Raw genomic sequence first — 12,258 nt, 5'->3', positions numbered from 1 at the left:
TGCAGGTGTGTGACCGAAGGAGAGAGAATACCCATGAACATACACTGAGCACCGCGCTAGCACAAAGCAGGGGTTTGCATCTCTTTAATCTACAGGTACATGAGGTTTGGATTACTTTGATGCTTCACCAGTTCCAAAGCAACCGGGGAAGTGTCTTCACCTGAACAAACCATTATACAGCACATCAGAACAAAACATTTAGCGACCAAGAAAGCCAAGAGCTCTGAAGTACCAGAACCGTCCTCTCAAACCAGGAGGAGATAAAGACGGGAGCACGCGGCGCATGCGTTTGAGGAACACCTGAACTGACTGCACGGTGAACCTCCACCTGCTGTGGTGGAGTGCTGGTGGGGGATGGGGGTGGTCAGGCCACGAGGCAGACTGCCCACGCACATCGGGAGATGAGGGAAGGCATGCTTGTCAAGTTTGGCTCAAAGTAGAGTTTCACATTGTTTATTCTCCCCATGTTACAAGGAAGCTTTGCTTCCTTCAATGGAAAAGTGCTGCAGAAAGCAGAGGGGTGGGTGGGACCTTCAAATTCTGCACAGCATTTTGCACACCCCTTGAAAGAGCCTACTGAAGGCAGGAGCTCATCCTTTTGCCCATTCAGATGGTGGTCTGCACAGGAAGCTAGCGTTGGGTAAGCTGGAATCTGAACTTAGAGCACTCTAGCCACTGAACGAGGACTTCTGCAGCTGGCAGAGTTAGCCCAGAACTAGAGGGACCTCCAGAAGTGTACTATGTTACACCTCAGCAATGCCAGCACAGCACAGGCCAGGGCAGATCATGGAAGTTCTCATCCCAGCTTATTCTGTGTTCAGTTCCCCTGACAGAAAACCTTCATATCCTCAGCTGGACACAGTATAGAAGGATTTCACTGCAAGGTAAAAAAAAACCAAACCAAACAAAAACAAACAAACAAACAAAACCAAAAAAACCCCCACCACCAACCCAAAAATACCAATTTAGAAAGCAAACTTGAAACAGGACCATGTGCTTGTGGAGAACCTCTTTAGTATCTGCCTATGTAGTTCAGGTCAACCATAGGTACATCACAGAGAAGCATGCATCCTTTTACCTGAAGGTTTGAGCATGCACCCATTGGAGGAGATCTGATGGCCAAAACAACTGAAGACATTTCAGAACAAACCTCAGTGGAATCTGTGATGGGAGGGTTGTGAAGTTAATACAGTACTTCATCATCTCTATGCGTTTGGTGTCGCCACCAAGTTCACGGAGGAGCTGTGCACATTTCAACACCATCAAAAGCAGCATTTGGAAGAAAAAGCAGCAAGTTCCTCAGGGTTGCCATAGCTCTGAAGTACACAAAAACAGTGCTATGGGGGCTTCTTGCCAAGGTCTAAAGAAAACAAACTTAATCTACGGCAAAATTCCTCGTTCAACCACCACACCATCAAAAAGTGCTTTTCAAGACCAACCTGAATTGCACTGCACATGTAAAAACTGGCATTGACCTTTAGTGTTTTAAGTGAGATTTTTAGATAAACTTTATCCATTACAGGTTACATGGCTAAAGTTATCAAATATAATAAACTTTCTACTGAAGAATATACTCTGAACTTACAATCTCAGGAGCTTACAGAAGTTTTAAAGTATGGCCACATCAACCAACATGCAAGAAATTCCCAGGTTTACATACTGAGAAGTACATAACACAGTGCTTTTAGAAACAACTTGAGCAGAGATTCTTCTCTTTCAATCAGAACTGCCATGGCTGTTCTCACTGGATTTAAATGGCTGAGGAGCAACCCTTTAAAACAAAAAACACCCAAAACACAACAATAAATTAAAAACAGAGAGGTGGGTTTTCATTTGCAGCCATGTTGTGAGGAAAGAACAAACGGTAACAACGGCGTTCGTCACAGCAAGGTGGAGTTCTGACAACATGGAATTCCCAGTCATGGCCAAGTTCTCCCAGTTTCACACCATTGTGTTTAGTTACACACTCGCTGGAATAAAAATCCCTCTATTTTAGGTCACTTCTCTGAATAAATATTCTTATGTATATTGAATCTAGTAACTATTAGGAGAAGAGGGGAAAAAAAAGAAAGGGGGGGTGGAAACCAAACCAAACTTTTAAAACTCATTCCACTCATCCAAAAGGGAAAAACAAAATAGCTTCTCTTCCAGTTTGTTCTGTAGAGCTTAGGTTTTATTTTGGGGGCACAGCAGTAACTAAACGATTAGTAAAAGAGTGGATGTGGGTTCTGCTTAGGACTTGCTGTGGAGATTTTGTGCAAACAAAAAGAAGGAAAAAAATAAAAACAACAAGGGGGGTGGAAAAAAACCAAACAAAACCCAAACAGAACAACAACAAAACAACCTCACAACCTGCCCTGGGCGCTCGTGAGGTTTCACATAAAAGGGCCTTGGACAGAAATGTGTCAAGAGGGTCTAAGGTGACACAGAAGACCAAGTTCTACTGCAAAAGAATCCGGGAAGGAAGAGTTCTCCATCTAACGTGTGCTTTAAGTGCCCTTAGCTGAACTTCTTGGCAGGGATTAGCTCTTCTCATCACGCAATCTCTTACACCACCACATGCAGGACATTTATAGACAGATTTACAATCAGAAACTAAAACTGGGGGTGTGTTGTGGTATTTTTTTCCCTCTGTGTCGATAATAAAATTAGCTGTGTTTTGTTTCTCTTTATTTGTTTGGCTACAAAGGGCAGTCCAGCCCGTTGCGCTCTCCTCGGGCAGCACATGAGCTTCTCCGCTCTCTCCATGCTGGTTCCAAAAGTCCTCCACAGCACGGGTCCCCCTCCCATCGCGCCGTCCCACAGCGAGCTGCTGGAGCACAATGCTGACTCTGGGTCAGGTGCTCCGCGCCGCTCACTGTCGTCTCCATTTCTGCACCGTCATTCATCGTCGTCATCCTCGTCTTCCTCGCCGTCAGACAGGGACGTACAAGGACGGATCTGCCGGTAGCGATCGAGCCACTTCTCCACCATCTGGGTGACCAGCGGGTGGTTGCGCCGGCGAGAGCTTTTCTGCATGGCGACCAGAACCCCTCCTTCTGTCACACAGCAGTCCAGCCACTCCCGGAGCAGCTTCTCCTGCTGCTCCTCATTGCCTATCTTTGGGGGAGAGAGAGAGAACAGGTTGAGAAGGAGCCCTGAGACACAACCATCAGGCTTTGAACAAGCCACCTGTGATACTCTTGAGACACCCAGGCCCAGGGGAGCAACACAGTTCCTTTGGTGCTACCATACAACTTCACCCCAGCTGAGACTCTCCAAAAGCCACAATGATCCAGGCTCTTATTTCCAACCACCATCTGAAGTTTCTGGAAATATTCTCCAGCTACTCTTCCCTTCTAACTTTTCCTGACTTGTATTTCCAATATAGCCTTCCCACACTTGTCAAGGGAGGGGATTCTGCCCCTCTGCTCAGCTCTGGAGAGACCCTACCTAAAATACTGTGTCCAGTCTGGAGCCCCCCAACACAAAAAGGGCATAGAACTGTTACAGCAGGTCCAGAGGAGGGCCACAGCGATGATCAGAGGGCTAGAACACTTCTCCTACAAAGACAGGCTGAGAGAGTTAGAATTGTTCAGCCTGGAGAAGAGAAGGTTCCAGGAAGACCTTAGAGCAGCCTTCCAGTATTTGAAAGGGGCTGTGGAGAGCTGGAGAGGAACTTGTTACAAAGGCATGGAGTGGACAGGATGAGTGATAATGGCTTCAAACTGGAAGAAGCTGGATTTAGAGTAGATATCAGGAGGAAATTCTGCCCCATAAGGGTGATGAGGTACTGGAACACATTGTCCAGAAAAACTGCAGAAGATTCAAGCTTGGCAGTGTTCAAGGCCAGGCTGGATGAGGCCTTGAGCAGTGTGGTCTAGGCGGAGGTGTGCCTGCCCATGGCAGGTGGTTGGAACTAGATGATCATTATGGTCCCTTCCAACCCAAAACATTCAATGATTCTACTGGCCAACACTGATGTTTCATCCCTTAAAGCAAGATGCATTTTGCAGTCTCACATTTGTGTCAGAATCACTGTTTTTGGTTCCTGCTCAAGGTACACTTGCAGTCACCTGCAGAGTGAAGCTCCACTCCATTAACAGAGCTATAAATGGCCATTAATTTGGAGGGGAAACATCTTTCAGCATCACTTCCGATGCTGGGGAAAGGAGCAGCATTAACCGAAGGGATCACCACATGCCCTGTAGTTCTTGGACCTGCAAGAACACGTGGAGGCTACATAGACTGCTGAGGCCCCAGGCAAAGGGTAGCAGCCAGGCAGCTGCTACTTACCTCTTGAGCAGAAAGGAAGTGAATGTGCAGTAGTTTCCTCTCACTGTCCACCAGCGGCAGGAAGGTAACAGTAACATCATCATCAGTGTTCAAGTTAGCACCAGCACCTCGATTGCCATAACCATCATTCTCCATGGCAACCAGAGCGGAGAAATGGCCCCTGGTGTAGCCCAGAGCAATGGGACTTTTCCAACAAAAGCTCTGTTCCCATAACAAAGGCAAATACACACCTAGGAGGAATTAAAACAAGGGTCAGACTCAGACCTGCAAAGACCAGCAACAAAGAATTCAGACAAAGCTGCTGCTTTTGGCTGAAGTGGTGGTAACAGCACATTGACCAGCACCTGGGGAGGAACAAGCCCCTGCACCAGGACAGGTGAGGGGTTGACCTGCTGGAAAGCAGCTCCACAGAGGAGGACTTGGGAGTGCTGGTGGACAGTAAGTTCACCATGAGCCAGCAATGTGCTCTTGTAGCCAAGGCAGCAAATGGTCTCCTGTGGTGTATTTCAAAGATTGTAGCCAGCAACTCAAGGGAGGTTCTCCTGCCCCTCTGCTCTACCTCATCAGTACTGTCTCATCTACAGTATTGTGTCCAGTTCCGAGTTCCTCAGTTCAAGAGAGACAGGAAACTTCTGGAGAGAGTCTAAGTTCTCCTATGATTCTATGATAGGAAGATGATGAGGGGACTGAAGCATCTCTCTCATAAGGAAAGGCTGAGAGACCTAAGGCTGAGAGACCTGGAGAAGAGCAGGCAGAAGGGATCTTCTCAATGCTGATCATTACCTAAAGGGCAGGGTTCAAAATGATGGAGCCCAACTGTTGCCAGTGGTGCCCAGTGACAGAACAAGGGACCACAGACACAAACTGGAACCCAGTAGGATGAATAGGCAAGGTGACACTCTACTTTAGCAGCAGGGTTAGTCTAAATGATCTTCAGAGATCCCTTCCAACTCCCACCATTCTGTGATTCTGGGACTTAAAACCTACTTGTTTTGACCTAAACTAGGTCACCCTTTTCAGTACAGGTAATTATTCATGGGTTAACAGATCAGTCAAGTATCTCTGCAACTGTACAAGTTCAGACATAAAAACCATTACAATTACAGCCACGTTACTACTGCCCTATAATCTAGCAATGAACAAAAAGCAAGGTTAGAAAAAAGCAGCCCTTTATGCTTGGCAATTCTTCTTAAACATGAAACAACTTGGGGGGGGGGGGAAGTAAAAATCAGGTTCTGCAGCACAGAACTAAAAGCTACAGTCACATGCCTATTTTTACCAGAACAAAAGCTCCACCATCTGCTTACAAAACTTGTTATTAACAGAACTTTACTGCACAAAGTGTTATTCAGGAACCTATCTGGCCAATCCCAGGGACTCCTCACAAGCACTGGATGACTAGATTACATTAACTCATATCAATCATACATATGTAGTCCCCCCACAATATAAAATAAAAACACAGAAGCTGAACTCTTTTGCTCAGATACAACAGATTAAGTCAGAGATTCTGCAAACAGCTGCAGTTTTTGGTCCCCACCATTTTTAGCAAGGAAGGCAGTGATTTGCTTGAGGTGCATGAAGTCTCTAAATAAACCCAGAAACTCCTTTCTTCTAGGAACATAAATAATTCTTGGTGTGTGCTGCTGCAAGACAACTTCAGGAAAAGCAATGCCTTACCTTGTGACAGCTTAAAAATAGCCAGGCATAAACTTAAGAGCACATGTAGCATAGCAACCTTTCATAGTACAGCTGCTGCCAGCACGTTAGGAACAGACACTGCAGCAAAACAAGGCACTTCACTTCTCCAATAGCCATGGAGATGGAAGAGCAATGCTGAAATGGGAATCTGAGCCAGGGGCTGGCTTTGAGGGGTTTACTGAAGTTCAGGGCACATCTTTCTTTGCTGCAACAAAAATTAGTGGGGGCTACCAGTAAATATTTGTCCCTTTTATTACCTTAGGATCATACAATATTGAGAAGATGGAAGGGACCTCTAGAGATCATCTAGTTCAACCCCTGCAAAAGTAGGGTCACCTAGGGCAGGCCACACAGGCCACCTACAGGTGGATTTTGGAAGTCTCCAGAGAAGGAGACCCCACAACCTCTCTGGGCAGCTTGTTCCAGGGCTCCGTCACCCTCACAGTAAAGAAGGTTCTCTCCTCCTGTTGAGGTGGAACGGCCTGTGTTCCAGATCATGCCCACTGTTCCTCATCCTACTCCTGGGCACCACCAAAAGGAAACTGGCACCTTCATCTTGACACCCAGCCCTCAGGTATTTACAGACATTATAAGATCCCCTCTCAGCCTTCTTTTCTCAGGACTAAACAGCCCCCAGTTCTCTCAGTCTTTCCTCCTCATAGGCGAGATCTTCAAGTCCCTAAATCAATTCTTGAACTGGCAATATAGGGATACCTAAAAGTGTATTTCTTTTAAATCCTTCCATTTCCTTTACATTACAATTCACACACACAACACAACATCTAAATCTAAGGACAAATCTATTTAATACCTTCTAGGCACTTCCTTCCTCTCATCCCCACCACAATGAAGTCTCACTAATTCAATGCCAAGTACAGAAGATGCAGAAGGGGTAAGTTTTTAGTTTTAAGTCTTAGTTAAAACACTTCAAGCTTTTCTCTTAAAGAACCAAACATCCAGTCAGAATGCACTGCAAATCACATGCTGACAGTCAAATATCATGAAGACAGTCCCTCAGTTCCTGGAAATTCATTGTTCATTCACACTGAGAAGTAACTTTATGAACTTTTTACCAAGTTTGAATCATCAGCAGAACAAGGAACTGAGGGTCCTTCACTTAAATATGATGGTGCTGTCTATATCTATACTGGTTAGGTCACTGAGGCCTTTCAGAACTGAAGGCATCAGCACCCTCAAGCTGACTGCTTCCCCCTCCTCTTCCATAAGATGTGATCATAGAGCTTTATTCTCAGGAGGTCCACGCCTTCCACTCACAGCCTGTGGCAGCTCCTCAGGATACTAACACTAGTGCAGTGGGTTGACCTTACCCACCCATTCACTCACTCCCCTCCTCAGAAGATGGAGGTGGAAACATCAAAAAGCTCATGCATTAAGGACAAGGACAGTTACCATCGTGGGCAAAACAGATTCCATTTGGAGAAGAAATTCTTTACAGTGAAGGTGGTAGGACACTGGAACAGGATGCCCAGCCTCCAAGCCTGGAAGTATTCAAGGCCAGGTTGGATGGGCCCTTGAGCAACCTAATCTGGCAGCCATGGCTGGGGGGCTGGAAGTATGTGATCTTTATGGTCCTTTCCAAGCAAACCATTCCATGATTCTAATTAGTACAGACAGTTAATGCCCTGCTCTCCAAAACCGACAGATTTTAGCCCAAGCACTATCCAACATCATCAGGGCTACAGAAATCACAGATGAGCAACGAGTCTCATCTCTACAGACATCTCACATTCCATCTAACTACACACAACTCCTGGGTCAGGCATAGCTATGTGACCTTTCAAGAGTGGAACAATCTTCACATTGAAATTCCACAGCTTTTTGCAATGTTTGGGTTTTGTGGTGTTTTTTTCACCATTGTTTTATCTAAGTAAGAATTCCACACAAAGAATTTCCTCAAGACAGAAGGACATGCTACACTTCCCATTCCTCCTCAACAGTATGTGATGACCTCCACAAGAATGGAATTTCAAGCATTACTATGGAGAATATTTGTTGCTCCTAAGACTCATAAAAGTCAAACTGCTATACATTGAGATGGTGGTGTAAAAACAGTTGATGTACACACAAACCATGGAAAATAAAGAGCATGGGCTAACACCTATCCTGGAAGCCAGCCATGTAGGATTTCTTTTCTCCAGCCTGATCTGGTGATAATTTGTTTAAAAGCTGTATATTCATGCAGCCAGAGCAGGAGCACAGTCAAGGCCAAGAAAATGGATCTTTCATTGTTGAAGCCTTAATATTTAAAGAAGCATTAAGAGCCAATTAAAATCTAGGAAATGAGGAAGCTGTCAGTGACAGGACTTAAAGCAGTCACAGTAAGGATATCAAGCTGGAACAAGAAATCCTTTGAGAAAATAATTCTGATCAGGGAGATTCTGGGGGCAGAGAGGGGTTTACAGTGCCTTCCAAGGTGCTGCACACTGAACCATGACTTTAAGTAAGCGTTAAGAATATTTATTTCTCTATTACAACCTGCAATTTTTCTTTGCTCTTTCTTTTTGGGGGCCTGTGATCTGAAACACAATGATCTGAAACACAAGTAGGGTGCTGCACAGCAGATTAGCAAAGCCCAGACAGTACTCCAAGCTTCACCAAGAGGGCACATGCTGACCAAAGCTCACATGGGCCCAGAGCAGCAAGTCTTGTGCCATTTACAAGAGACTTGTCTCAGCAGCCCACAGTGGTCTGAGTCCAAGAGCTGTTTGTTTGCAGCTGTGCTGCATTTAATTACCACACATTAACCACAAAAATGTGGTCAGACAGGGACAGAAGTAATTCTAGGTAATCCAACACAGGACTCCTAAGTTCACCTGTTCACAGTCTCATGTGTTCCCACGGATGGATGGATGCAGCTTGTGGCAAGCAAATCACAAGTCACAAATATTTGCCTGACTAAATTCCTGGAAACGTGTGCCTAGTGAAAGGTTGTCCCAGACACTGGGCTGCCTTCTGGTTCAGAGAGCAAGAAAATGGTTTGTAAAATATATTTTAAAAAGCATATTTAGGCCATGTAACACTTCTCTGCCTCGGTGCCCAGCCTATAGCATACAAACATTTAGCAAACCACTCAGCCACACAAACCTGGTGTCAGATCTGTATCGCATGCATAACTGTTCTTTCCCAATCTATTTCTCGTCACCTCAAACAAAAGATAAAACAGCTACAAAAAGTACCAAATTTTTTATAGTCTTTAACAAAAATAAGTAATTTTTCTCGCATTAAAAAGTTTTGTCACTGCTCCAAACTTATAAGCCAGCTTCTCAGAAGGCTCTGCGTAGGGACTCACCTCTGTGCGCACAGGCTGAGTGAGACGGGGTTGTTCAGCCCAGAGAGAAGATGGCTCTGGGGGGACTTTTTAGCTGCCTTCTAGTATCTGAAGGGAACTTACAGGAAGGCTGGAGAGAGACTTTTCATAAGGGTGTCCAGTGACAGGACAAGGGAGAACAGTTTTAAACTGAGGCAGAGTAGGTTTAGACTGGATCTTAGGAAGAAGTTCTTCAGTACGAGGGTGGTGAGACTCTGGAATAGGTTGCCCAGGGAGGCTGTGGATGCCTCCTCCCTGAAGGCATTCAAGGCCAGGCTGGATAAGGCCTTAAGCAACCAAGTCTAGTTGAGAGGCATCTCTGCCCATGGCAGGGGAGGTTGGAAAAGATGATCTCTAAGGTTCTTTCCAAGCTAAGCCAGGCTATGACACATAGCTATAATAGGTCACACATTTGACATGAACTCCATAGCTTGGAGTTTGTCTCCTTCCAAAAGTTAGTGTGTGTTTATTAAAATCACAAAAAGATGCTTTGGGAAGTCCTCTACTAAGCTATAAATAAACAGTGATGTATTGGTGACAACATCCATAGGGCAAGCATGAAGCAGAAATACTTGAGGCCAAGAAGATGAACCATGGGCAAAACAAACACCCTGCCAGCCCGTAAAAGAGCCAGAGTGCCAGGTCAAACACTTCTTTCCACAGGGGTTTTGTTTCCTGCTGAGCACAAACAGATCTTTCCCATCCCCTCTCATGGCTTTGTGCTGTAAATAACAAAGCATCACTGTGTAATGCAGAGGGAAGTCACCTAAACACACATTTGGTTTGTAGAAGCCTACAGACATAGGTCTGAGCAAAAGTGGAGTCAATTAAACATCATCTTATTTATCTTCAGGATAATCAGGCTGCTTGCCCAGAAAACTAGGAGGAGCAGAAGTTAGAAAGAACCTGATCAAGCTGCACAGAATTACAGTTCTACTTCAGAAGCAGGTCAGAATTTGTGTCATGCTTGCTGCAAAGTGCATTTCTGAAACATACATTTTAGAACTTCCTTTTAACTACATAGTGAAATTCAGCTTTGCACTGCTCCTCAAGTGGGCTGCTGCGGTGCGGCGGAGAGACAAGGCATGTCCCTTCGTCCCGGAAGAGCACCCAGCAGACACCATTGTCACACTGGTGAGACACTGCCAGTGCAAACATCTTCTGCCTGCCTCACTCCCAACTTTATGAGCCTCCTCTGGGAAACGCTATAAAGCTCAGCTTCTAAAATGAACATTCACAGCCAGCAGTACCACTGGCAAAAGGAATTCCCAACCCCTTTTACTAAACCTCTTGTGTCTTACAGCAGTACAGACCACACAACCTTTGATAAGTTTGCACAATCAGAGTATTTCATATACATTATAAACTAAAGGCTCGTTGAGGGTAGGTCAGAACACACTTTTACTGTCACTACAGGTAGCCTGCTCACTCTACAATGAAAAACTGCAAGTTTGAGAGGATTGGTTTGCGTTTTAATACCTGACAAGAATTTACTTATGACATAATTTGGTCTTTTTCCAGCTAGCAGCTTCATGTCACTCCCAACTTCCCTTATGATTTATAGCTGAAGCTTTTCTAAGACTCCACTGGCAGAAGAAAAGGCTTACCTTGAAAGCGGGTATATCCTAATGTTTCTCCTCGGAAACTCTTATAGTATTTTACTCCATAAACTATAATTGGTCTTCTAAGAATATGTGCAAGTACAAAAATGTGTGTCTGCTCCAAACTCGCTCCAGGCTGCACCAAAGACAAAAAAAGACATCACTTGAAACAGAACTTAACCATTTTCTGTATTGATATTTGAAAAACAATCCCCAAATTGAGACAGCAAATGCTTTTAAGCGTGATCTAGCTTTGACAGGAAAAGAGAAAGACTGGGAGAACTATTACACATCAGCTGGAAATAAGCAAAAGCATGTCAGCTTGCAGAAGAATTTCATTTGTCAGGGATAATTCTTTGCCCTATTGCCTAGATTCAATCTAACATGTTTCATTCCCCACTTATAAATGAAGCTCTACATAATGATTAGTCTAAAAATAATTGACTCCTCTGAGGACAGGTTAAGGTAAGTACCTTTTGATGACAGAAACAAAACAAAAAAAATCACAGCCAAAACAAAGCACAAGAAAACAGCATCCAAATCATGTTTACATGTGAAAGAAGAGATAAAAATATTCCTCTGGTTGGAAGCTTCAGGAATGTAAATCTCATTCTGGAAGGGAGTCACCCTGATGACATTTAAGCAGTGTAAGCTTACAGATTTGTAGGTGTGTTCTAGGGAGTAAGCAGTGCAGGAGCTAGGAAGCAGGACATACTAAGTAAGTATTTGTCAGTTTATTCTACAGACTTGACTTACACACCAAGAGAGTCAGACTCTTTTGTACTGTGCTGCTTAATGGTAAGCTCAAAAATTAAGAATTCCACATGAACCTTTCCATCTCGGCAGAAGAGCTCAGCAAGTAATACTTTTAAATTGCTGGCTTAAGAGGAATGTCTTCCTTTAGTCTATGGAAATTCTTATCCCTGAAGAGCACCATTCTCCTCAGAAGTTAACCTTTCAAACAGCCATCTCATAAAGCAGGTTTCTTACCTGGCTCGCAAGAGAGAGTATGAATGCCCAATCCTCCTGCCACTGTTCTTCCCGCAAGGAGAAATGTAAACCAAAGCTCTGTGAATACCACGATTCCCACTCTTTCCAGCGTGTGTAGAACCTAGAACATCAGGGAGAGAGTGGTAAAGGCAAAAATATTTATTCAGTCACCATACACCTTGTTTGCAATCCTGGTAATCCTTTATCCCAAGCCTGTAGAGAAGGGGAAAGAAAGAGATGTGTCAGGAAAACTGAGTTTTGTTTCAGTCTTCAGGAGACTGCATTGGGTAATCTGTACTTAAGAAATCAGTTGGGATGACAATGACTGCAGCAGACACTCTGTAACAGATGCAAGTTCCCAAC

General features: G+C 44.5%; 1 protein-coding gene across 2 annotated transcripts in view; it reads right to left on the bottom strand.

Annotated features, from left to right (window-relative positions):
* Positions 1-2,316: 2,316 nt before the first annotated feature.
* The window catches only part of ZRANB1 (zinc finger RANBP2-type containing 1), a 51,041-nt gene continuing 41,099 nt past the window's right edge, over positions 2,317-12,258 (bottom strand). For both annotated transcript variants that reach the window (XM_054174643.1, XM_054174642.1), the window contains exons 8-11: positions 11,896-12,016; positions 10,912-11,041; positions 4,276-4,505; positions 2,317-3,099 (exon numbers count right to left, since the gene is read on the bottom strand). In XM_054174643.1, the coding sequence (XP_054030618.1) occupies positions 2,881-3,099; positions 4,276-4,505; positions 10,912-11,041; positions 11,896-12,016 (700 nt within the window). In that variant the 3' untranslated portion in view covers positions 2,317-2,880. The remainder of the gene's footprint in view (positions 3,100-4,275; positions 4,506-10,911; positions 11,042-11,895; positions 12,017-12,258) is intronic.

The sequence above is a fragment of the Dryobates pubescens genome, chromosome 30 (genome assembly GCF_014839835.1).
Source record: "Dryobates pubescens isolate bDryPub1 chromosome 30, bDryPub1.pri, whole genome shotgun sequence".
NCBI lineage: Eukaryota > Metazoa > Chordata > Aves > Piciformes > Picidae > Dryobates > Dryobates pubescens.
This window is presented reverse-complemented; position numbering and strand designations above follow the sequence as displayed.